This window comes from Dermochelys coriacea, chromosome 9 (genome assembly GCF_009764565.3).
Source record: "Dermochelys coriacea isolate rDerCor1 chromosome 9, rDerCor1.pri.v4, whole genome shotgun sequence".
Lineage (NCBI taxonomy): Eukaryota > Metazoa > Chordata > Testudines > Dermochelyidae > Dermochelys > Dermochelys coriacea.
Window position 1 is genome coordinate 17,256,140 of NC_050076.1, and position 24,999 is coordinate 17,281,138.

At 43.5% G+C, this 24,999-nt stretch overlaps 1 protein-coding gene across 5 annotated transcripts; it reads left to right on the forward strand.

Moving 5' to 3' along the window:
• Positions 1-29: 29 nt before the first annotated feature.
• Positions 30-23,495, forward strand: LRRC34 (leucine rich repeat containing 34). 5 transcript variants are annotated; one of them, XM_043492327.1, is made up of 12 exons: positions 33-158; positions 1,228-1,304; positions 7,232-7,352; positions 8,823-8,944; positions 9,098-9,162; positions 10,272-10,355; positions 11,675-11,803; positions 13,957-14,052; positions 15,983-16,137; positions 17,284-17,439; positions 22,419-22,545; positions 22,864-23,495. In XM_043492327.1, the coding sequence occupies exons 2-12, from the start codon at positions 1,283-1,285 to the stop codon at positions 23,065-23,067; spliced, it is 1,281 nt and encodes a 426-aa protein (XP_043348262.1). In that variant the 5' UTR covers positions 33-158; positions 1,228-1,282; the 3' UTR covers positions 23,068-23,495. The 5 variants fall into 5 exon arrangements, with proteins under 5 accessions (XP_038273382.1, XP_043348262.1, XP_038273378.1 ...); XM_038417450.2 differs by lacking the exon at positions 1,228-1,304 and having other exon boundaries at positions 39-158; XM_043492326.1 differs by lacking the exon at positions 7,232-7,352 and having other exon boundaries at positions 96-158.
• The last annotated feature ends 1,504 nt before the right edge of the window (positions 23,496-24,999 follow it).

Genomic DNA, 24,999 nt, shown 5'->3' on the forward strand with positions numbered 1-24,999 from the left:
TCCCCGGGGCGCTCGCTGAGTGGGACGCAGGCGCACTGGGGAACCCTCCAGCCGCAAGCGAAAAGCGCGTGCGGTCGCTGTCCCCATGGCAACCACGGCCGGGCCCCTGAGCTCGCGGCGGGGGCCGCGCTCGGGAACCCCCCTGGCAACGGCCGCAGGTAGCCGCGGGGAGGGGGCTGCCGCGTGCCGCCTGCGCCCCCGGACTCTGCCCCCCAGGCATTCAGGGCGCAGGCGCGGGAGACCCCAGCCGGGAGTCACGGGGGCAGGAGGCCCGGTGCGCCGCAGGGGCGGGGGGCCCCAGCCCGGAGTCACGGGGGCAGGAGGCCCGGTGCGCCGCAGGGGCGGGGGGCCCCGGCCCGGAGTCACGGGGGCAGGAGGCCCGGTGCGCCGCAGGGGCGGGGGGCCCCGGCCCGGAGTCACGGGGGCAGGAGGCCCGGTGCGCCGCAGGGGCGGGGGACCCCGGCCCGGAGTCACGGGGGCAGGAGGCCCGGTGCGCCGCAGGGGCGGGGGGCCCCGGCCCGGAGTCACGGGGGCAGGAGGCCCGGTGCGCCGCAGGGGCGGGGGGCCCCGGCCCGGAGTCACGGGGGCAGGAGGCCCGGTGCGCCGCAGGGGCGGGGGACCCCAGCCCGGAGTCACGGGGGCAGGAGGCCCGGTGCGCCGCAGGGGCGGGGGGCCCCGGCCCGGAGTCACGGGGGCAGGAGGCCCGGTGCGCCGCAGGGGTGGGGGGCTCACGCCGCCGCGTTTCGTGGGAGACCCCAGCGTGTAGGGTGCAGAAGCAAAGGCGGGAGGCGGGATATTCTCCACGGCGCCTCTGGGCCTGATCGGGTCTGCCGCCCCCACTGCGTGCTGGGGGAGAGCCCGGCCATGTGGGGCACAGCTGGGAAGGACCCACAGGAACTGAGCCCAGGGCCCCATTCTGCCCGCCCAGCAGCACTTCCTCCTGGGCACAGGGGGAACGCGATGCACGCTCGGCTGGATCGGGCCCCGACCCGGTGAGCTGTGCTTTGCTGCGCCTGGTTTTAAAAAAAACTTCTTTGAAACGAAAACCTGTGAGGCATATCGTTAACGTTTGAAACATCCACTTGTAATGGGCAAACAAGCGACTCTTACTGGCCCAACAGAAACAAGGGGAAAGCCTTTAAAAGAGATGGGGGGAGGCGGTTGGCTGTTTGTAGAGGGGAATTGTTTTATTTTTTAATATTAGGCTATTTCCCCTCCCCCTCGTAGTGTGACATCAGAGTTGTCAGTGAGAGCACCTGGAGTGCGCTGTGATTTTTGTGAAATGACAGCTCGCACCTCTGAAGGTAACTTTATTGCTAGAAAAGTTATACCATAAGTTAATATGTAATTTGTGTTGAAATTCTCCACTGCTGCATATTGGCACATTATTTATTATTTAAGGAAATATCAATATCAGATACAGGCCTTTAAGAGTATAGTCTAATTTAAAAGTAGATTAAAGAGGATCAAGTATGTTGCAACAGTGAAATCTCTCTCTTGGTTTTGCTTAGTAAAAAATTCAGTATTCACACCCTTGGGCTTGTTATTTTGCCATGAGGAAAGAATATCTGGGTAGTCTGCACTGCAGCTGGTCGCAGGCACACAGACTTGTGCTAGTCAGGCTTGAGCTATTGCACAAAAAATATCCGTGTGGATTTTGTGGCTTGGGCTCTCAGGCACTCCCAATCCCCTGGATCTGAGCTAGGGTGGCTAGCCTGCATCTCCACCAACCATGCTGCTATTTTTACATGCTAGTTCAAGCCTAACTAGCATGAGTCTAAAGAAAAGGAGTACTTGTGGCACCTTAGAGACTAACAGATTTATTTGAGCATAAGCTTTCATGAGCTACAGCTCACTTCATCAGATGCAGTGAGTTGTAGCCCACGAAAGCTTATGCTCAAATAAATTTGTTAGTCTCTAAGGTGCCACAAGTACTCCTTTTCTTTTTGCGAATACAGACTAACACGGCTGCTACTCTGAAACCTAGCATGAGTCTGTCTACCTGGGTTGGGAGGGTAGCTCCCAGCTGCAGTGTAGACATATCCTATATGTACAATCCTATAGTAAACATTGTGGGAAGATTCTCTCAAGCATCCAGGATTTGTTCAGTGCAGTAGAGCAGAGGAGTGGTTCCTGATTCTGTGGACTTGTCTGCATCAGCCCCTGTGTGAGTTAGGGCCTTGTCTTCAAGGTCTAACCCACAGCCTTTAACAGGCCAATCTGTTAACTTATCTAAAAACTCCAAACTGCCTTGTCTTCACTGGGGTTTTACTTTGAGGTAGGAACATGCCATTTTTTCCCCTAGTGAAGATAAGGGCTTGCGTGGAGTGCTAGGGAATGTATGAATAAACATGTACATATGCAAGGACAAAATATAACTCTAAACTGGAAGAGGGATGCTTAAGTGGTTGTTTTGTCTTTCATCTGTATTACGCTGTCATTTGTCTGATTCTGAATGTTGATTAAAAGTGCCAAGTCTAGAGTCTTTCTACCAAGGTGATATTTTTGTTCCCCCCCCCCCCCCCAAGTTTGGAGATGGGATCAATCTTGCTATCAGAACTGCTGACTGTTGAACCTCAGCCCAAAAGGGGAAAATTGCTCTGTTGTTTATTTGTCAGCAGAGTTGCAGTTATTTTTAATTGAGTTATTTTAAAAGTTTGAGTGTGTCTGCAACATTCACATCTCAAGCTCACTACATCGTTTTGAGGAACTTCGATTTCACTCTCTGAGTATCTGCCTCTCAGGACTGGTCTATACTACAAAGTTAGGTTGATGTAAGTTACCTTGCATCAACCTAGTTTTGCATGAGATACAAATTTGTCTCCTGCCTATGTAAACACCCTATGTACAGCAATGTATAGCAATGCAGTAACACCACCTGTCCAAATGGCATCGAGCCATGATGGACGTAGTGTGGTTGATTGAGTACAGTGTAGACACTGTCTGATCTATATTGACCCTAAAAGTCCTCCAGCAGCTGTCACACAATGCCTGAAACTCACTGCTTTGGTCAGAAGTGTGAACTCTGCTGCCCAGGGTTACAGAGATCCGAAGCTACCCACCCACCCTCACTAAAAACCTCACATGTTTTTGAAATGCCTTTTCCTGATTGCCCAGCTTGTGGGCACACCATGCACATTGTGGTGTGCAACTGCCAAACTGACCATCTGGCTACATGCTCCAGATGCATTCCTGCCTGGAATAGACAAGAGGCATCAGATCTCCTTGGCCTGTGGGGGAAAAGAGACTGTGGAGGCATGGAACAGCCATAAAAATGTGACAGTTTACATGGGGGATGCAGGTGAACAGGTATGACAGGAATCAGCTGCAATGACGTGTGAAAGCTAAGGAACTACAGTTGGCATACCAGAAGGCCTGGGGACCCAACAGTTGATCTAGTGCTGAGCTACAGACCTACTGTTGTTACAATGAGCTGCGTGACATACTTGCCAAGGAGCCTGAGAGACAGACCCCCCGCTATGAACAGTGAGGAGACATGCGGTCAAGGGTGTCCAACTATGCTGCGAGCCAGGACCAGTTTGAGGCTCCACCGCCATCTAGTCAGTCACAGCAGCAGAGCTCGGGCGAGTAGGGAAAGGAACCTTGGGTAAATGTGTGAATGCAGTTCCCATGAAGGTGATTAAATGTACAGATGGTGCCTGACACAATGCAGCAGAAGCAGGTATTGACTTTTCATTAATTTACTCGTCCTAGAAGAGGTAGTGGTACATCAAATCAGAGGTAGAGTTATCTAGTTTTCATTTCCTTGTAGAGTCAGGCCAGGGAGGTCATGCAGAGCAGTTTGGTTACGTACACAGGGATGTCCCTTGAATCCTCCTGAGAGATCTCGATGAAACTTCCATACTCCGCAATCCTCTCCCAAAGCTTTTTAGGTATGGCAGTCTTATTTCTTCCTCTGCAGTAGGACACTTTCCCACGCTAGTCCACAATGACTTCAGCAGGCACCATGGTGGTAAATAGGCTAGCAGCATATGGGACCAAGTGGCTTTGGGATGCCAGCAGCAGCTGTGCTCTCTGTGCCTTGGTTAACCTCAGAAGCAAGAGACCAGCTAAAATCACCACTGCCTGTGGAAAATAGTGCCAGTACTCAGTACCATTGCCCTGCATTCATACCCATGGGGGCCAAAATGTTATTGTTTCATCCTACAGAACAATTCCCTCCTCATTTCCCCCATGGCCCTGCTGGGCCATACTCACTATGGCTGGAGCTGGAGAGCAGTGCTGGGCACAGACACTCTGGAGCTGAAGTGTCAATAAGCATGTCTTGTTTAAAACTTAAGGAGAGCAAGGGAAGGGAGTTCTGAAACTTAGCTTTCACTTTATAAATACGATACCACTGGGTATTTTTTCTGTGTCTGCTGCAGTTGTGGCCTGGAGGCATCCCCCTCCACACTTGTTGAAAGCCTGACCTGGATAAGGAGGAAAAAGAAGATGACTCAGAAGGATATGTTCTCTGAGATCCTGCAAGATAGTGCCGCTTGGGACTGTGAGCAGAGGGGCTGGTGGGTGAATATTTCTGACAGCATGGAGAAAGGCCCAGCAAGAAAAGGAGAGGGAGGGAGCTGCACTACGACATAATGGGGCTTCTCCAGCAGCAAACACAGATGCTGCAGCCTCTTGATCTACAAGGTTCAACAAGCATGGGCTCACCTCCCTTTGCAGTCAATGAAGAACTCCATGTTAGTACCTCCCTAGGCCCCCAACTTTCCATGTGACATCAGGGGCTGTGTCTCTATGCCTCCCACTCCATGCTGGAGGACAGTAAGAACAGCTTAACGTAAACTGACCTGAGAGAGCCCCAGTTGCTGTTTGTGTAGGCAAAATGGACTGAAATGGACATGAACATTCTTTCCCCTTGTAAGTTCTGTTAATTTATTTCAGCATTTTTTACTGTATTTGTTTTTTAATTGCACATAGGTTTTTTGCACTACTTTTGGGACGCAATAGAATTCTATTTTTTGGCATCTTTATTACTTCACAACATATGCTGCAGAATGTCTAGAACTACTGAAAGCACTCACAACTTCTTATTATACAGGACGACAGAACTCATAGGATCAGTGACAAACACAGTGTAATCATTATAAAGTTACAGCTAGCACTGCATATTAATAGGTGCATTAACAGAGAGTGTTACATTCATAAATGTACATCAACCACCGCACAGGACCCCGCAGCCCCCAAAACTTCAGGACCAGGTAGAGAGCACAATCCACGACTGGCTAACTGTTAAAGGGCTCTTTCAAGGCCTCCTTCAGCTGCATGTTGAGCTCTTCTAATAGCTCTTGTGTCTGGCTGTTCGAATTCAGCAGACAGCCACTCCACCTCCACCCTGGGGGCAACGTTTCTCCCTTTGCCTCACAGATATTATGCAGGATATGACTGGCAGCTACAACCAGTTGGGATGTTTTTCTTACTGAGATCCAATTATTATAATAAAGATGGCCAGATTCCCCTCAATCTATCATATACACATTCAGTTGTCATTCTGCACCTGCTTTCCTTGGTGCTGTTGAGATGGCTGGCTTCATAAGCAAGGGGTAGGCTGGGTCCCCTGGGATCACTACTGGCATTTCAGCGTCGCCAATGGTAATCTGCTGGTCAGGAAAGAATGTCCTGGGGTGCAGCTTTCTTGAACAGTCCTCTGTTCTTAAAGATGTAAGCATTGTGCATCATCGCCGACACTGATAGTGGGGAAGTGTCTCCGGTGAGCTCCCAATGCTTGTATTACCATAGAAAAGCCTTTCTGTTGATGTAGTCTTTGGCAAGATGGTCTGGTGCCAAAATAGGGATATACATGCCATCTGTCACCCCACAACAGTTCGGGAACTGCACTGATGCAAATCCATTCACTACGTCATGCACATTACTAAGACTCCAGTCCTGTGTAGCAGGAGACAGTTAATGGCCCTGCACACTTGCATGACAGTTGCCCCCACTGTTGATTTTCCAACTCCAAAATAATTTCCCACTGACTGGTAGCAATCTAGTGTTGCAAGTTTCCACAGTGTGATCGCTTCTCAACTGTCCATGCAGCTCTAATTCCGGTATCCCTGTGCTGGAGGGTTGGGGATTCAGTATACAGATCCAGAAATGTGGCCTTTCACATCAGAAAATTCTGCAGCCAAGCCTTGTCTTCCCAAATCTGCATTAAGATATAATCCCATCAGTCAGTGCTTGTTTCTCGGGCTCAGAAGCAGCATTCCACCATCTGCAGCTGTTCCGTGAACTCCACCAACAACATTGAATTGGTTCTCGCTATGTTCCACAATAATCTGTACTCCAATAAATGTTTATATCCTCTGCTACTGAAGTTCTTGAAGCCTTGCAAATATCAGAGGATCATACATCCTTGCATTTGCAATGCTCGTGACAAAAGCATGTAGAGCTTTGTGGGCTCCATGCTTCAGAGATGGCAGACAATGAGAAATACTGTACAGTTTTGTAGGATTTTTTAAAAAGGCACCAAAATGATGGGATATGGATGGCATTATGGGATAGAGAAAGTTGCATGAGGAGAACTTGACCCTTTGCTCCCAGTCATCCCTGCACAACTTATTCCTGCCCCACCAGGCACTGCTAGAATTTCCCAAAAGAGTGTGCTGGATGATGGTGAGTCGCACACCAGAATACCTATGCACGGTGCACTGATGTCCATCAGCACAAGCACTCCTGATGAATATGCAGAGCACTGATGCAAGGAGCCAAAATAATAACTGTGGCAGCTTTATGCTTGCATTGACCAAAGTTTGTAGTGTAGACACGGCCGACAAGTCTAGATGGCTCATAGTCCCAGTTCGTAATACTTAACCTAAATGCTCGAAAAGGAGTAGCCTGAAATGCATTTTTCCATTCAGAAATGGCTAAGTGATTGAACTATCCCCCTGTGTTATGGCCTTATCACAGAGATTCATGCATGTGAATCCTCCAGACTGCATTATTGCAACACACACTCTTACCTGGTGTTAACACTAAAGATCACTCTGGGCTTGTCTGTATGAAGAGTTAGTGCACGGGAAATAGTGTAAATCTACAGTGCTTTAGCCTGCCATGTACTAACTGGCCATATGGAAACTCCTACAGCACACTAAAAGTCTGTAGTGTGCTTTGACTTAGGGCTGTCTCTCAATTTTGTAGAGGCCCCAGATTCTATATGATGGGCACATTAGAAATGCATAAAACTGTCTACTAAATTGCTTTTATTTTCAAGCTGTCATGTCAACTCATCTAAGTCTCCATAAACAGTATTTGCAAGCCTGCCAAGAGTCGAGCCTACCAGAAAACCCCTTCATTGCACAAATGCTTGAAGAAGCTGAGAAAGCAGATATAACGTAAGGAAATAATACATAGCATTTTTTAAATACTTCTGAAAGCTTTGGACAGTGTAACAGGACCAGGAATGGAATGATGAAAAAGGACAGTTCTCTGGAGTGTCAGGTTTAAATACAAATCACCCTTTTTGGATTTAGGTTTTATTGCCGGAGTTCTGGTTTAATTCAAGTTGACAACAGCTTGGCAAAAGTCTGTAGCTGCATATTCCTTCCAGACAGAAAACTCAAAATGTACAAAACATTTAGGGCAGTGGTTTCCAAACTACAGAAGCTCTCGTCAACAGGTACATGAGAAAAATCCTGTAATGGCGGACAACGCATTTTATTTAGTACAGAGGTTCTCAAACTGGAGCATGCCCTGGAGGAATGTTCGGGGTCGGGGGAGTGCGAGCAGCGACGCCAGGCAACTTGGGCCGGCCCAAAGTGGTGGGGCTCAGGGAGGGACTACCACCTCCCCTGCCTGACTCACCTTGGGCCAGCCCCTGGCAGTGTCGGTTGGTGGGTGGGGGGAGTGCCACCTCCAGCCTGACTCACCTCAGCAGGCCACCCAAATTTGTGCTGAGCCCCCACTTTTGAGTTACAATTTTTGGATGTGCCCCGCAACCCAGACAGGCCTGGCATTGCCGCTTACCCCTCTGAATGTTCTCCGTGCCCCACAGTTTGAAAACCTTTAGAAGCTGTTGCTAAATGGAAAGCAGAAATCTGGAGGGACACGTGACCCCATGTGCCCCTTCTGCCATGCATCACCTCTGATCCCAGATGGGGGTACATGGTAGACTATATTATTTGGAAAGGGGGTATGCAGCCTAAAAAGTTTGAAAACTACTGATTTAGGTTTTCAGAGTAGCAGCCGTGTTAGTCTGTATTCGCAAAAAGAAAAGGAGTACTTGTGGCACCTTAGAGACTAACAAATTTATTTGAGCATAAGCTTTCGTGAGCTTTGCATCCGACGAAGTGAGCTGTAGCTCACGAAAGCTTATGCTCAAATAAATTTGTTAGTCTCTAAAGTGCCACAAGTACTCCTTTTCTTTTTACTGATTTAGGGTAACACCTCTGTTTTTCCTAGAGCAGTCTCTCCTGGCTTCTGATTAGGACATACCCCTTTTTATCCCTCTCTCTATACAGTTTATGCCCTTCTTTGTTGAGCCTAAGGAAAGGGGATAAGGAAAAAGGTGAGAATGAACCTTCCAGAATAAGCTCCTGAATCATTTTGCTGCTAAAATTCTAAATGCGATCTTGTGGCAGTACAGTGTATCAAGCTGCCAAAATGAACAATTATGAATTACAGCTAGTATAGCATTGTTCTCCATGGATTTTTTTGATCCAGATTTCACAATCCTGATAAATATACTAGTGGAGGGAAAGCACCATTGCATCTCCGTCCCATGATACATATAGAACTAATACTTTTGTAAAGTGTTGCTTTCTCCTGCCATCCTTATGTTTCAAAGTATTCCTATGTTACAACAGATTGACAAAAGGGATCACATTAAAAATAGCTGGAAATAACCGCTTGCTGCCAGTACAGAAAGTTACAGATGAGGATTTTCGAATGCTTGCCTGCATCTTAAGCAATAACACATTTGTTACAGGTATGTTGTCTCATTACTTCATATCTCTTTATAAATTGGAAACAAGAAATATTTTTGAGTATTGGTTCTTTCTTCTGACCTTTCATGTGGAGATCAATTAGTTATTAATAAGTGTTGTTAGTCTTATTTATTTCTGTATTCTTTGCCTTTCAGGGCTGGACCTTAGATATAATGTATTAACTGATGTTGGAGCAGAGCATGCTGCAAAATTCCTTCAGGTAGTTTTCTCTGTGCCAAAATATTTGATTTTTACCTCAAGTTTGTAGTTTCATTGGCCATGATAACATTTATGTACAATATATTGGTGACAGTATATGTTGTTTTGGAAAAATTCCAGAAATCTTGGCTTTTCATATCCAAATCCATCAATGTAGAATATCAGATTGCATTCATCATAAAATTTTTGCAGTTGTTTCAATATATGTGCTTTTTACAGTACAGTCTGCAAAAGAGGCATTTGTATAGCATTTTGGTAGTATATTGTGCATGACAAAAAATTAACAGAAATGGAGAAAAACATAATGTATATCCTTAGTATGTATGGAAACTTAAAAACATAGGCTTCTGGTGCCATCTAGAAGCAAGCTATATGTAGGAATCCCCGTAGCCTGCAACTCCACATCTATGGAGTCAGCTCATTGCTGCAGAATCATGCTCCGAACCTAAACTTTCGTTTTTAAAAGAAAATGTATATTTCTAGCTCTAATAGTTGTGTAGAAAATCTTGAAAATGTGATCAGTGTAAACCAATGCAGTATTGCTTTCTTGAATCTGCTGACAGTCTGAAACAGTACCTCTGAGGCACATACTATCCCAGTCTTTTCCTGGGGCTTTGAACTGAAACCTAAGGATGACAATTTAAATATCAACACTATTAACTTTATTATAGATGGTCATTTTAGTAGCATTTTAATACCGGTATCCCCCGTCCCAAGCTTCCTCCCTCACCTCCGCAAGTATCAAAACAAATATTTCCCCACTTGCCTAAACCTCCGATTTGCCCCTTGTCATTTTCTGTGATGAGGTTATTTGTTGTAGATACAAAAACCTTTGGCATGTTGAAAACTGAATATGCAAATGCTAGCAGTTTGAATCTGGTCTGTTGGTTAATAAGGATGTTTGCTAGTTTTTGTTTAATCAGTACTGTGTTCATTTTTGTGTTACAGTTGTTTTTAAAGGTTTGTGCTCAGTACATTAATTATGGAGAAAACTGTTTCTAAATAAAATGTCTTTCAAAACGGTGTGAGGCATCAGCTGTTTAAAATGAAAAATTTCTCTGTAAAATGTATTTTTGAGTTTGGCGTTGGTTTCCTGTTTGTGTACTGCAGGAAAACGCAACCCTGTGCTACTTCAATCTGATGTTTAATGATATTGGCCCCAGTGGAGCCGAATTGATAGCTAAAGCATTGCATGTAAGTATTAATCGATATACTATAGTAATTTTGACAGTAGCATCTGATTTGATATTATATCTTCTGATGGACAAAACTAACTCTCTCATCAGCATCAAAGTTAATCTAAAAAATCCCCTTTTTCCCCTTATATCCAGTATTTGTTGTAACAAAGAGATTGCTTGTCTTCTCAAGACAGACTGTTTCTCTGCTACTTTTAGATCATCTTTCAGAAGAAGAGAAAACTGCCCTCTGCAGCCATTGATATTTATTGATTTCAACTATAAAATAGCTGGATATCTCTTTGTGAAAATTATGAAACTGAAAAATAAAACCAAAATATCATGTATTTCACCAAAATTTGATGGGACAAAATTTCACACAAATCCATACATAGCCAAGAATTTTTTTTTAATTTTTCCATTCTGTTCTGAAACTTGCTATCAGATTACTGTTATTTTCCTGTTTTTGTTTTTAAATTTTCCTTTTTTATGGTCACCTGACTAGCCTTCACATCAGTTTGTCAAGGACATCACTGTATAACCTCACGTATCAGCGTAGAAAATGTGTTTTTTGTAATTTCATTTTTAAATTGCTCAGAATGGATTTTTCAGCACAATTTCTGTTACAGTGGCACTGAGGAATTAAAAAATGAAAATTATTGTGTATACACTACAGCTAGGGCCTGATCCTGCAAATGCTTAGGGCTTGATCCAATGCCCATTGAAGTCTTGTCTTCAGTGGACTTTGGATCAAGCCCTTAGTTTGCCAAAAAAGAGGCCAATCTTGCAAAGATCTGCACACAAACTTATCTGTCTGCACATGAGGAATTCCACTGAAGTCAGTTGACTTCAGTGGGCTTTGATTACTCATGTGATAAAGGCAGATGAAAGACCTGCAAACTTCTAGTTTTCTACATTACAAAATTCAGCTATTAGCTAAATATGTGAAAAGACAGACATTATAATCAAATATAATGATGAATGGATTTAACTCTATTTTTAATAATTTTGTGTTGGTGCTATCAATTTAGACACAAATATCAGTCTGGAATTCTTTAATAAACATATGAAAATTGGGAGATTATACTGGAAGCACAGATACCCATAAATAATTCAGAGCCCTCCCACCCTTGCAAACCCTTATTCTCTTGGTAGACTTTACTCAGGCAACTAGTCCCAGTGAAAAGATAGGCAGCTAACTTACTGTTAGCAATTGGCTGTGTTCCTTACAGAAGATGACATTTTGTCTATATGCCACAATTAAAAAATTGGTAGTTAAATGTATAATATCACATCTTAGATCATTTCAGGAAAATCCTTTTAAATTTTCTTTACTAGAGGAATGAAACGCTCCTACACCTGAGAATGACTGGCAACAAAATTGAAAACAAAGGTGGGATGTACTTTGCTTCAATGCTGCAAATTAATTCGACCTTAGAGAAGTTAGATCTTGGAGACTGTGATCTGGTGCGTAAAGTAAAATTATCAACTTAAAGTGCAAACTAATAGCCTTTCAAGTGTATTATAAAGGTCCTGTGGTTAAATTAGTGGAAGATGCCATCTGTTGCACTTGTTTTATATACTGTGATAGCTTCAACTATCACAAAATGTCCTGTTGCAACTAACAAGATGCACTTGGAAGGGCCTGTAGCATAGTGTGTTGATAGGAATATGTGATGTAGTACATTATAGCCTCTAACTGTCAGTTCCTTCACTCCCAAAGAGCAAAGAGTCTAATATTTTGAGAGATTCAGTTTCTGTTATATATGTCATATCATCTAGAGCTCATGTAATTCATGTAAGAAAGAGATCCCTTATTCTCTAAGGGCTCTTTTCATTCTAAAGCAGCTTCTGCAGGGGTATGAAGCGTTGAAAGGTGCACTCCCTTTCAAGAAGTGCTCTCTCATTGTCAGCCACATTGTGTCAAAAGCAATGTTGTGTTCATGCCCCTGGGTGCCCCCAGCTTCCCCTAGGTGGAGTCACAGACTACCCAGTCTAGTTGTCAGGCCATCTGTATAATGGCAGTGGGTTCTTTCCTGGAGAAAAAGGCTGCTAATATAAGTAACGAAAGTTTCTAGTGCAAGGTACTGTCTGAGTGAAGAAACCTATGGAGAATGAGGTTTCATTCTCATAATATTTCTGGTGCTCCCAAACTGAAAGGTGAAAATGCCTTTAAAAATTAAAGGCATTACAAGCATGTATACTGGGAAGTTATAGTCACCACAGATAAACACAGCTCTTAGAAGCTTTGGATAATTATATTTCTATGCTTGAGTAAAATCAGTTTAAGGGAGCGTCTCCTGCTTCACTATGTGCTTATAAAAACAGGAGCATAACCGGCTTGTCAAAAGACAGTGTTCCTTTGACAGTTCAGCGTGTTACAGAAGTATGACTGAGGGGAAAGGAATAAAAGATCAGAACTGGCATCTACAGTAGAACCTCACTAGTTTGACTTCACTGATTCACACACTTCATAATTTTCCTGTGGAAGATAATGCATATCCACTTAATATGAAGATAATTAATAGAAGAGTGTTAGCTTTAGTGAGTTCTCATCTACCCTGCCCCTCACCCTTGGCCTGGGGAGCCATGCATACCCACAATCCCCACCTTACCCCAGGGAGCTCTACCCTCCAAAACCCTAACTAGAGAGGCCAACCCACCTCAATTCCAGCCTTATCTTAGGGACCCCCTACCCATGCTATCCTTGTCCTAAGGGCTATACCTTCCACAACGCCTACCCTAACCCAAGCCGGGGAGCCCCACTCTCTACAACCCTAGTCCGGAGAGGCCTGTTCACTTGAACACTAACCCTGGACCAAGGAGCCCAGTCCTAATGCTAGCTTAGGGAGCCCTACCCGCCAGAACCCTACCCCTAGTCTCAGGAGTCCTACGCTCTTAACCACTAAACTTAGCTGGGAACCCTACACTCCACAACGCTAACCCTAGCGCAGCGACGGCTACTGACCTGAAAGCTCACCTTAGCTCCACATTCCTAATACTAGCCCATTTTAGACACACGGACCTGAACACTAACTCTAGCTCTGGGAAGCCTACCCTCCACAGTCATAGTCCTAGCTGAAGAAGGCTTACTCACCTGAACCCTAACCCTCACCTGGAGAGCCCTGCCCTCCACAACCCTCACCCTAGCTCAGTGAGGCCCACCTACCTGAATCCTAACCTTAGCCCAGATAGCCCTGCATTCCATAAACCTATCCTGAGCCCGGGGAGCTCTACCCCCCTATACCCGTGATATTACTAACAGTTTTACCCCATACATTGCGAAAAATTCTTCTTCTCCAGTTTATCAGATTCTGTTTATTTTCAGCTGGTCTCATAGTAATTCGTGCCAGTTAGTTCAGTTCCACTCTCTTAACATCCTTTGCCTGCTGGTATTTCCAGGAAATGTTTGTATGTATTGCAATATTGCAGAGGCAGATGACCACTGAATAGCTCCAAAACACATGGAGCTAAAAATAATAGTATTTCTAACTCATGTCAATTTGATATTTATGATCTTCTGAAAATACATCCTGTAAGAAGGCATGATATTTTGGTATGTTGCTTTATTTATATATTGAACAGGTTTCCCTAAAGAGTTTATCTGTTTTTGTTTTCAGGGTTCGCAAAGTCTAATAGCAATAGCAACAGTTATGAGCCATAACAAAGCGATGAAAGCCCTAAACCTAAATCGTCCTATACTGTATAGCCAAGAGGTATGTGTATATACTGTAGGGTCAGTTCAATTAAACAGATATTTGCATACATAGAATCAATATTGATAGCTTTATGGAAGCTGATAGTGGTCTTGGACAGTGTGACTCTCTGGGGCTTCTTTATATGCTTGGGTGATAGCTGCCAGAATTGTTTTTTAAGTCTTTCTGCCCAAGGAAGAGAGAACACCAACAAAAAGGATTGTAGACTCAGACTCGGGGCCAAGATTTTCATACCTCCTTGGCTAGAGTTATGCTCCTGAATCATAATTTAGGCACATGAAGAAACAGCCTTCTTTTCAAAGGGCTCAGTTCTTGACCTCCATAGAAGCAGTTGGATGATCAGCACTTATTTAGGGGTTGTCTAAATGGGAATTGCAGAATAAGAATGGCTTTTTTTGTTTAGCTTAAACTCCTTCCTAAGTGACATAAACAGAACCAAAGAAATGTCACTCTTAAAATGAGATAAGTGTCCATTTGGGGGGTTCTGACAGTATAACTGCATCAGTTTAAATGCACACCTTGGCTTTTACTGAAAAAACTTTCCTGTGTCGACAAGACTGAAGGTGCCTAACCATGGATTTAGGAGCCTAATATTAGGCTCCTCCTTTTGAAAAAATTTGGACCAGAATAAACACCACGCTATATTAAAGGCCCAATCCAACACCAATTGAAGATTATGGGAGTCTTCCCATTTGTCACTTCTCTCTGGTCTGTAGGCTTCTCCATTGTGTCTACCTGACTGAAGCCCCTTATAAATTATTGTCTTAACCAAAGGTGATAACTTTAAAACCAATTCACTGCCTCTTATAGAAGCAGGATATATTTTTTTTCTATACTTAATCCCTCTTTCAAAGACTTCTGCTCTTCATAAAATAATTGTTGATATGTATTTCTGTCATACCATTGATGTCAGTGGGAACTGGATCAAGTCCTAAAACACTGTGTCATGGAAACTTTGAAAACAAATGATCAAGGTAGATGAGAAAACTAGTAGTTGTTAGAGTATCGACTTGCCTGAGATTTATACTGCAGGGGTATACAGTTCTGTAAATCTGCAGCCACATTTTGGTAACTCACTATTTTCCCAGAAAGAAAAGGAGTACTTGTGGCACCTTAGAGACTAACAAATTTATTAGAGCATAAGCTTTCGTGAGTCCATTCATTCTTTTACGTAGAAACTGTCCAGTTTGGCCAATGTACATGGCAGAGGGGCATTGCTGGCACAGGATGGCATATATCACATTGGTAGATGCACAGGTGAACGAGCCTCTGATAGTGTGGCTGATGTGATTAGGCCCTATGATGGTGTCCCCTGAATAGATATGTGGACAGAGTTGGCAACGGGCTTTGTTGCAAGGATAGGTTCCTGGGTTGGTGGTTCTGTTGTGTGGTGTGTGGTTGCTGGTGAGTATTTGCCTCAGATTGGGGGGCTGTCTGTAAGCAAGGACTGGCCTGTCTCCCAAGATCTGTGAGAGTGATGGGTCGTCCTTCAGGATAGGTTGTAGATCCTTGATGATGCATTGGAGAGGTTTTAGTTGGGGGCTAAAGGTGATGGCTAGTGGCGTTCTGTTATTTTCTTTGTTGGGCCTGTCCTGTAGTAGGTGACTTCTGGGTACTCTTCTGGCTCTGTCAATCTGTTTCTTCACTTCAGCAGGTGCGAATACAGACTAACACGGCTGCTACTCTGAAACCTATTTTCCCAGTGATCACAATAAGAAATTGTTTCCTGACTTTTTGTATATCAATTTGTAATACATCAGAAGGAAGATGAGTTAAGGCCATATTCTGCTCTCAGATGTGTGTAAACATCTACCGTTGACTGCAGGGAAAGTTGTACTTGTTCCTGGGGCCAAACATCAAAGAGTGGTGTTTGGCCCTAAAAACTGATCTGATGTTAAAAGGATAGTTTAACTGAGATTTTATTTTTTAGGAAGAGACCACAGTTCACATAGCTCTAATGATGAAAAATAACTCTTGTCTTATGGAACTGCATTTGTGCAAACATGAAATGAAGAACTTCGGTGTGGAGCGACTATGTGATGCATTGTATGAAAACTGCAGCCTGAGATATCTTGACCTCAGTTGGTAAAAGATTCACCCTCTTATTTTGTTTAAATTACACAAACATAGAGTATATTGTTGCAAGTGAAAACTGTGCACAATGCAATATCAGTATAGCAGTATTATATGGTACTTGCTACTGTTCCCTCTAGAAAAAATGTGATTTTTCTAGGTGAGATGGAGAGTTGAGGTGGAAGCCATAGTTAGAGGGAATGCAGCATTACTAAGGGATAAATTAGTATTTAGCCACAGCTGTGGGGGTGATGCAGAGCTGTGCCACCACAGAAGGAGCACCAGAAAACATTCTGCCTCAGGGAGGTGCAGTGCCCCCGTGTATATGGAGGAGCAACTGACAACACCCCTTTAAGGAGTGCAGTATCTTCCACCCTCCCCAGTCTGGCTGGTCAACTCTGCTATGACTCTGGCCACAGAAGGAGGGGAAGAGAGGTCTCCCTCTTGCCCCTCCCACCGCTGCTTAAGGGCTATGCCATAGTCTAATCCTAAATTTACAAGCTTCAGCCTAAGTGATCAGCTATATTTCATTAAATCATTTCCCTGCCTTGCAGGGGCCTCAGGCCTGAATGCATTTCAATCCCTCCTTCTTTTCTACCCATTGTCACACAATAGTTTAGTCTCCTGAGGGTTTTAATACTTCGGTCTAATTCTTGTTGAGCTTGGTGTGGAGGTAGGGTAGCTGGGTGGTGTTGGTGGCCTGTAATATAGAGGATGTTAGACTAATCTGATGGTCCCTTGTGGCCTTAAATTCTGTACTACTGTACACTTGAGTGAAGAAAGAGCACTAACTCTACGGTACATACTAATCAGACAGTGTGTCAAATTATGCCACTTTACAGAAGATATAAAAAATCAAAATTGAAAGAATACAATATGACATTTAGGACCTGAACCTGTTATCCAGAAACTATTGGAAGTGCCTGCACATGGATTGCAAGAATGGGTTCTAAAAATCCCATTAATCTATTAGCTTGTGTTAAAAGGTGGTAGTTTGAGTAAAAATCCGGTTAAAGTATATGTATTGTAGATTGCTTCAACAGCTGTAAATTTCAGAACAGTTTATTCAGCAGCCTGAGGGGCATTTTCTGCCTAGGAAGTAGTACTGCAGGTCCCTCAATAAGATCCCCCTTTTTAAAAAAAATATTTCTCTTTCAGTAATAAAATAACTCACGATGGTGTGAAATTTTTGGGAGAACTGCTGAAGCGGAACCAAATTCTGGAAATCCTAGATCTTAATTCAAACCGGATAGAAGATGATGGAGCCATCTACCTGAGCGAAGCCCTGGCTTTGTACAACAGGACTCTTCAAGCGTTAGTATAGATAAAACTCCCCAAAAAAGACTGCAGATGTAACTAGTGGAAAATCAGAAAATGTGACACAGTAGTATATGAGTTGGTATTGTAGTTCATCACTTTTTTATGCTAGTGATCCAAACTGCAAAGTCAATGAGTTTCCAAAATCACACATGGATGGGGACAGCTGGGGACACTGATGATGACAGACCTATGGTTTCACCTAGGCTCTGGCAGAACCAGTGAAATGCTAGTCCAAGGAATGCTCCCCACTCAGCAAAGCAAACCTGAGTGTCTGGACTGGCTGGGTTGAACTGCTGGGTCAATCTGTGGGAGGGAAGTCACATGGACTCTCCTCTCTTGGGAGGAGGGATGCTAGGAACAAGAAAGGCTAGGGGCAGAGGGAAGAGAGGGAGAAACATGAAGAGCTCCGGTATGAAACTGCAGAAAAACCTGAGAGTCTCTGGATTAAGTTTCAGAGTAGCAGCCGTGTTAGTCTGTATTCGCAAAAAGAAAAGGAGTACTTGTGGCACCTTAGAGACTAACAAATTTATTAGAGCATAAGCTTTCGTGAGCTACAGCTCACTTCATTGGATGCATTTGGTGGAGAAAACAGAGGGGAGATTCATATACACACACAGAGAACATGAAACAATGGGTTTATCATACACACTGTAAGGAGAGTGATCACTTAAGATAAGCCATCACCAGCAGCAGGGGGGGAAAGGAGGAAAACCTTTCATGGTGACAAAGCAAGGTAGGCTATTTCCAGCAGTTAACAAGAATATCTGAGGAACAGTGGGGGGTGGGGTGGGGTGCGGGGGAGAAATAACATGGGGAAATAGTTTTACTTTGTGTAATGACTCATCCATTCCCAGTCTCTATTCAAGCCTAAGTTAATTGTATCCAGTTTGCAAATTAATTCCAATTCAGCAGTCTCTCGTTGGAGTCTGTTTTTGAAGCTTTTTTTGCTGAAGGATAGCCACTCTTAGGTCTGTAATCGAGTGACCAGAGAGATTGAAGTGTTCTCCAACTGGTTTTTGAATGTTATAATTCTTGACGTCTGATTTGTGTCCATTCATTCTTTTACGTAGTGACTGTCCAGTTTGACCAATGTACATGGCAGAGGGGCATTGCTGGCACAGGATGGCATATATCACATTGGTAGATGTGCAGGTGAACGAGCCTCTGATAGTGTGGCTGATGTGATTAGGCCCTATGATGGTGTCCCCTGAATAGATATGTGGACAGAGTTGGCAACGGGCTTTGTTGCAAGGATAGGTTCGTGTGAGCAACAAGGGTGATGTCGTGGTGGGAGTCTGCTATAGACCACCAGACCAGGGGGATGAGGTGGATAAGGCTTTCTTCTGGCAACTAAGGGATGTTACTAGATCGCAGGCCCTGGTTCTCATGGGAGATTTCAATCACCCTGATATCTGCTGGGAGAGCAATACAGCGGTGCACAGACAATCCAAGAAGTTTTTGAAAAGTGTAGGGGACAATTTCCTGGTGCAAGTGCTGGAGGAACCAACTAGGGGCAGAGCTCTTCTTGACCTGCTGCTCACAAACTGGGAAGAATTTAGTAGGGGAAGCAAAAGTGGATGGGAACCTGGGAGGCAGTGACCATAAGATGGTCGAGTTCAGGATCCTGACACAAGGAAGAAAGGAGAGCAGCAGAATATGGACCCTGGACTTCAGAAAAGCAGACTTTGACTCCCTCAGGTAACTGATGGGCAGGATCCCATGGGAGAATAACATGAGGGAGAAAGGGGTCCGGAGAGTTGGCTGTATTTTAAAGAATCCTTATTGAGATTACAAGAACAAACTATCCTGATGTGTAGAAAGAATAGTAAATATAACAGGCGACCAGCTTGGCTTAACAGTGAAATCCTTGCTGATCTTAAACACAAAAAAGAAGCTTACAAGAAGTGGAAGATTGGACAAATGACCAGGGAGGAGTATAAATATATTGCTCAGGCATGCAGGAGTGAAATCAGGAAGGCCAAAACACACTTGGACTTGCAGCTAGCAAGAGATGTTAGGAGTAACAAGAAGGGTTTCTTCAGGTATGTTAGCAACAAGAAGAAAGTCAAGGAAGGTATGGCCCCTTACTGAATGAGGGAGGCAACCTAGTGACAGAGGATGTGGAAAAAGCTAATGTACTCAATGCTTTTTTTGCTTCTGTCTTCACAAACAAAGTCAGCTCCCAGAGTACTGCAGTGGGCAGCACAGTATGGGGAGGAGGTGACCAGCCCTCTGTGGAGAAAGCTGTGGTTCGGGACTATTTAGAAAAGCTGGATGAGCACAAGTCCATGGGGCCGGATACACTATATCCGAGGGTGCTAAAGGAGTTGGCAGAACCATTGGCCATTATTTTTGAAAACTCATGGCGATCGGGGGAGATCCCGGATGACTGGAAAAAGGCTAATGCAGTGCCCATCTTTAAAAAAGGGAAGGAGGAGGATCGGGGGAACTACAGCCCACTCAGCCTCACCGCAGTCCCTGGAAAAATCATGGAGCAGGTCCTCAAGGAATCAATTCTGAAGCACTTAGAGGAGAGGAAAGTGATCTGGAACAGTCAGTATGGATTCACCAAGGGAAAGTCAAGCCTGACTAATCTAATTGCCTTCTATGATGAGATAACTGGCTCTGTGGATGAGGGGAAAGCAGTGGACGTGTTATTCCTTGACTTTAGCAAAGCTTTTGATACGGTCTCCCACAGTATTCTTGCCAGCAAGTTAAAGAAGTATGGGCTGGATGAATGGACTATAAGGTGGATAGAAAGCTGGCTAGATCGTTGGCTCAATGGGTAGTGATCAATGGTTTCATGTCTAGTTGGCAGCCAATATCAAGCGGAGTGCCCCAAGAGTCAGTCCTGGGGCCAGTTTTGTTCAATATCTTCATTAATGGAGGATGGCGTGGACTGCACCCTCAGCAAGTTTGCAAATTACACTAAACTGGGAGGAGTGGTAGATACGCTGGAGGGTAGGGATGGGATACAGAGGGCCCTAGACAAATTAGAGGATTGGGCCAAAATAAATCTGATGAAGTTCAAGAAAGACAAGTGCAGAGTCCTGCACTTAGGATGGAAGAATCCTATGCACCGCTACAGACTAGGGACTGAATGGCTAGGCAGCAGTTCTGCAGAAAAGGACCTAGGGGTTACAGTGGACGAGAAGCTGGATATGAGTCAACAGTGTGCCCTTGCTGCCAAGAAGGCCAACGGCATTTTGGGCTGTATAAGTAGGGACATTGCCAGCAGATTGAGGGACGTGATCGTTCCCCTCTATTCGACATTGGTGAGGCCTCTTCTGGAGTACTGTGTCCAGTTTTGGGCCCCACATTACAAGAAGGATGTGGAAAAAATTGGAAAGCGTCCAGCAGAGGGCAACAAAAATGATTAGGGGACTGGAATACATGACTTATGAGGAGAGGCTGAGGGAACTGGGATTGTTTAAGTCTTCAGAAGAGAAGGGGGGGGGGGAATTTGATAGCTGCTTTCAACTACCTGAAAGGGGGTTCCAAAGAGGATGGATTTAGACCGTTCTCAGTGGTAGCAGATGACAACAAGGCATAATGGTCTCAAGTTTCAGTGTGGGAGGTTTAGGTTGGATATTAGGAAAAACTTTTTCACTAGGAAGGTGGTGAAGCACTGGAATGGGTTACCTAGGGAGGTGGTGGAATCTCCTTCCTTTGAGGTTTTGAAGGTCATGCTTGACAAAGCCCTGGCTGGGATGATTTAGTTGGGGATTGGTCCTGCTTTGAGCGGGGGTTGGACTAGATGACCTCCTGAGGTCCCTTCCAACCCTGATATTCTATGATGATGCTCCCTTCCCACCAGTGACAAAGCCCTAGCAGTTTCCCTGCCCAGCTGATCCCTAAATTTGATCATCTACCTGACAAAAGGAGGCCAAACTTTACCACCTCAGTGACTAAACCCTGGAACACTACTGCTGCCACGCCATTTCTTTTAAGGCAAAAGTCCCAAACTCTCCTCCCTCCACCGGGCACACTTCCAAGCTGCTAAATTTTCTGGTTTACCCTTCCTACAGCCAATTCTACTAAAAGCCCTTTAAACTTTTTTCCATTTTACTTGTTTTCCGCCCCTTGGTTTAAGTTATTTGTTGCTATAGAACAGTAGTTTCTATTTAAAGGGTTTTAATGCTTGTTCTCATACTTTTGATATTTTAGCAAGTTCTTCTTTTTCCCTTATGGATGAATCTAAAATTAATTTGATAGTATTTTCCTCTGTATTATATTTGGTTCACAGTATACATCTCGAGTCACTCTAATGAACATTGGCTGTCAGATCTGGTTCTCGTTTCATTTTAGTATCTTTACTGTTTAGGCCCTTTCCTGTAAAAGGTTTTGCAAACAAAATTCCTAATTGCTGCACGGAGTGCCATTTAAGTCAGCGTGACACACTGCAAGAATAAGGGTGTTGTTGTTTCAGGTCTTAAAAATAATTTTTCTTGAAGCCTTTTTTTAGTTTATTTCAAGTTCACCAGGAGGTTGTCTAATCTCTCCTACAGGATATATTTTGCGTCTTGCAGAAAACCATACCTTTAGCTGGATGTAAGCTCTGACCATAGGTGTTGCCTGAAGCCATTAGTTTTGGGGAGTAAAGATCAAAGGGTCTGCTAGATGCCTCTGAAAAACTCTCAGGTTCACCAATACAAATATACTTCTCTGAGCTCCAGGATCAAAGTTTAACTTGGCTAGAAACCAAGGCCATGCTTCAAAACAGACTAAATATGAGAGCTAGCCACCAAGCATAGGGTCACCTGCTTTGAAGAAATGAATTGTCCAAGTCTTCGGCACCCAAATCAAGGAAGTGCCTTGAGGAATATTATAATTATATAGGGCTTAATAACAGATTTGAGCTATAAAAATAATTTTTGTTGCTGATTTGTTCGAAATACTGTACTTAAGTGGTAGGAATCAAATGGCATGGAATTTACTTATATAATTTGTTTTATTTCTTCTGTGTTTACTAGGTTAGCAGTAGCGAGCAACAATATAAGTGGAAAAGGACTTGTTGCTCTTTCAAATTCAATGAAAACAAACATGGTGCTTTCCTACATTTATATTTGGGGAAACAAATTGGATGAGGCCACCTGTGTTGTAAGTGTTTTCTTCGTCACCGATCTTTTCCACAGCTTATCTTCATTTTATACTAGTGTGCTCACTAAAACTATTTGTAAAACTGATGTGTAGTTCATTATATTTTATTTTATTGTAAAATTATGGTAGTTGTGGCATAGTCTTCTCATGCCAAGCAATTATGGGACAGGAAAAGTATACAAGCAATTAAAATGCCATTTAGTGCTGACCCAGTCTGTATCATCTTCTGCTGTTCTGCTTTGCACTTTCTAAGTCTCTAGCAGGTAGAACACGTTAGAAGAATGTTAAATTTAAATCCTTTGCATTTGTTCATTTCAGGCATTTTCAGACTTAATTAAAACTGGCCGCTTGAAACCAAATTGTACAGATGTGGATCCGTATGAAGTGGATGGGCATGAATATCTTGCAGAACTCTCTCACGGCCTTAAAAGGCATTACTATTGGACACCAAGTTATAGGGAGGTTGATAACAAAGATGCTAATGCCAGTCTTGCAATAGGAGCAGTTGCAGAACATTTGTGAATAAGGTAACAACTTGATGCATTTATATCTATCAGCTTGAGGGTTTTTCTGGCTTATTTCTTTGTAAATCAAAATGATAGTATGTAGATTCTTGAGAAAGTTATTTTGGAGTGTGCCAATATAAGTTTGAAAAGTACCAGAGATAAAACCAACTCAAACTGAGTGCAACGTGAGCTTTTTAACAAAGTATATATTGTTCCTGTAGGCAGTGGTTCTCAACCTATTTAGCATGGTGGGCCACATATAACACAGAAAGAGCTGCATGTGGGCCGCATCCACACAATATACATACTACCTATATGACCCTGAGGATGTCATATGGGCCACAGCTGTGTGCTGATTGGGCTGTAGGTTGAGAACTACTGCTGTGTAAACAGAAGTTTGGTAAATGGTACCCAGACTATGATTAAAGGACTCTTATGATGAAAGTGCATGGGTTTAATTGCGTTCATTTTTTATATAAGGAGACAGAATAGTCTCTGTTACAGACTATTGTCTCAAGCTTCTGTCTTCTTTCTCTGCCCACTCATTTAGTCAATACGATCCACCCTCTAACAGAGTACTTTGCACTGATATCTTTCCAAAGTTCAGCACAAAGTTGTGGGTTTTTTTAAGTGACAGCTTATACTGCCCTTAAATAGAAAGTGTACATTGGCAAGAAAATCAGGCTTCTAAAATAAAGCAAAATTGTCAAGTAGCTACAACAATGCACTTAGAAAGCAACTATGTAAGCATTATTGTTAGTATGTCTCTCAGTGCCACAACGTTGCTCTTCTAGCGCTTTGGGACTACTTAGGGCCCCACTGTATCAGGCAGAAATATCCAAGAGGGTATTGATACTGATTGTGTGTGCTCACTTAGAATTTACTCTTTGAGTTGCTCTCAAAAATAGTTACACTCATAAGGGGAAGTAACAAAATCTGACTGACGAGATACTAACTAGCCAGTTGCTATAGAACTATGTGTTACCAAGCAATCGCTGAGCCAAAACGGCAAGCTGAGAGGACGGCTTGGGCTTGTCACTCTGTGCTGAGCCAAAACTCCTCCTCCAGTTAAGGGTCTTCAAGAAAAGATGAAGGCTAAGATAAAATAGGAAGAATTGGGATGATTTGGTTACATTAGATGGTCATATACTAGCTATGTGGACAAATAACCAGGTTCAAGAATAACCTTGGTTCTCTGTCATTTTAGATGAAGAGAATTGGGGCAGGAGAAACTTAAATATTCTATCCTGTAAACCAGCTTCTCATTTTCTCTGCAAGACTATAAATAACTTCAGTACACTTCTTCATTGTTTTTCACATTGAAAGGGTTGGGAAAGCTCATTAAAAAATATTTAGCACATTTTATTCAACTTTTTCCCTTTCGTAAAACTTAAGTACTTCAGAACAGAGATGGTCCTACTTAAATATCATAAACATACTTGTTGAGGTTGGACCTAATCAGTTTTACTTCATCTTCCAGACAATAACCACGTATTATCTTGCATTTTATAGAAAGGAGAATGCAATGGAACTTAAAGAATAATTATACAAAACTTACCATTATTTAATAGCATGTAAATCATTCTGAAGCGAAGGTGATAAGAGACTGTACTTTAACAGAGAATAGATGCCGTTAGAGTTTGGGACCTGGAAACTGCACCCTCTCTATAATCCCCCAAGATAACAGCTTTACAGGAATAATGCAGCTGGATAGACCTAGGTTCCAAGTATCACTGTGAATAGAACACTCAGTGGTGTAGACCCTGGCTGTGGAGTTCCTTGTCAGAGATCAGTATGAGCCCAACCAATTCATGCCAAGGTATAAAATACACCTTTTCAATACAGCTTTCCTTCAACACAATTAAAAAAAAAAAAAAAAGCCATGCAGAGAGAGATGTTGGGCTTTTGTGCCAGTTAGATACTATGCAGCTCAGAATCACTGTAGTGA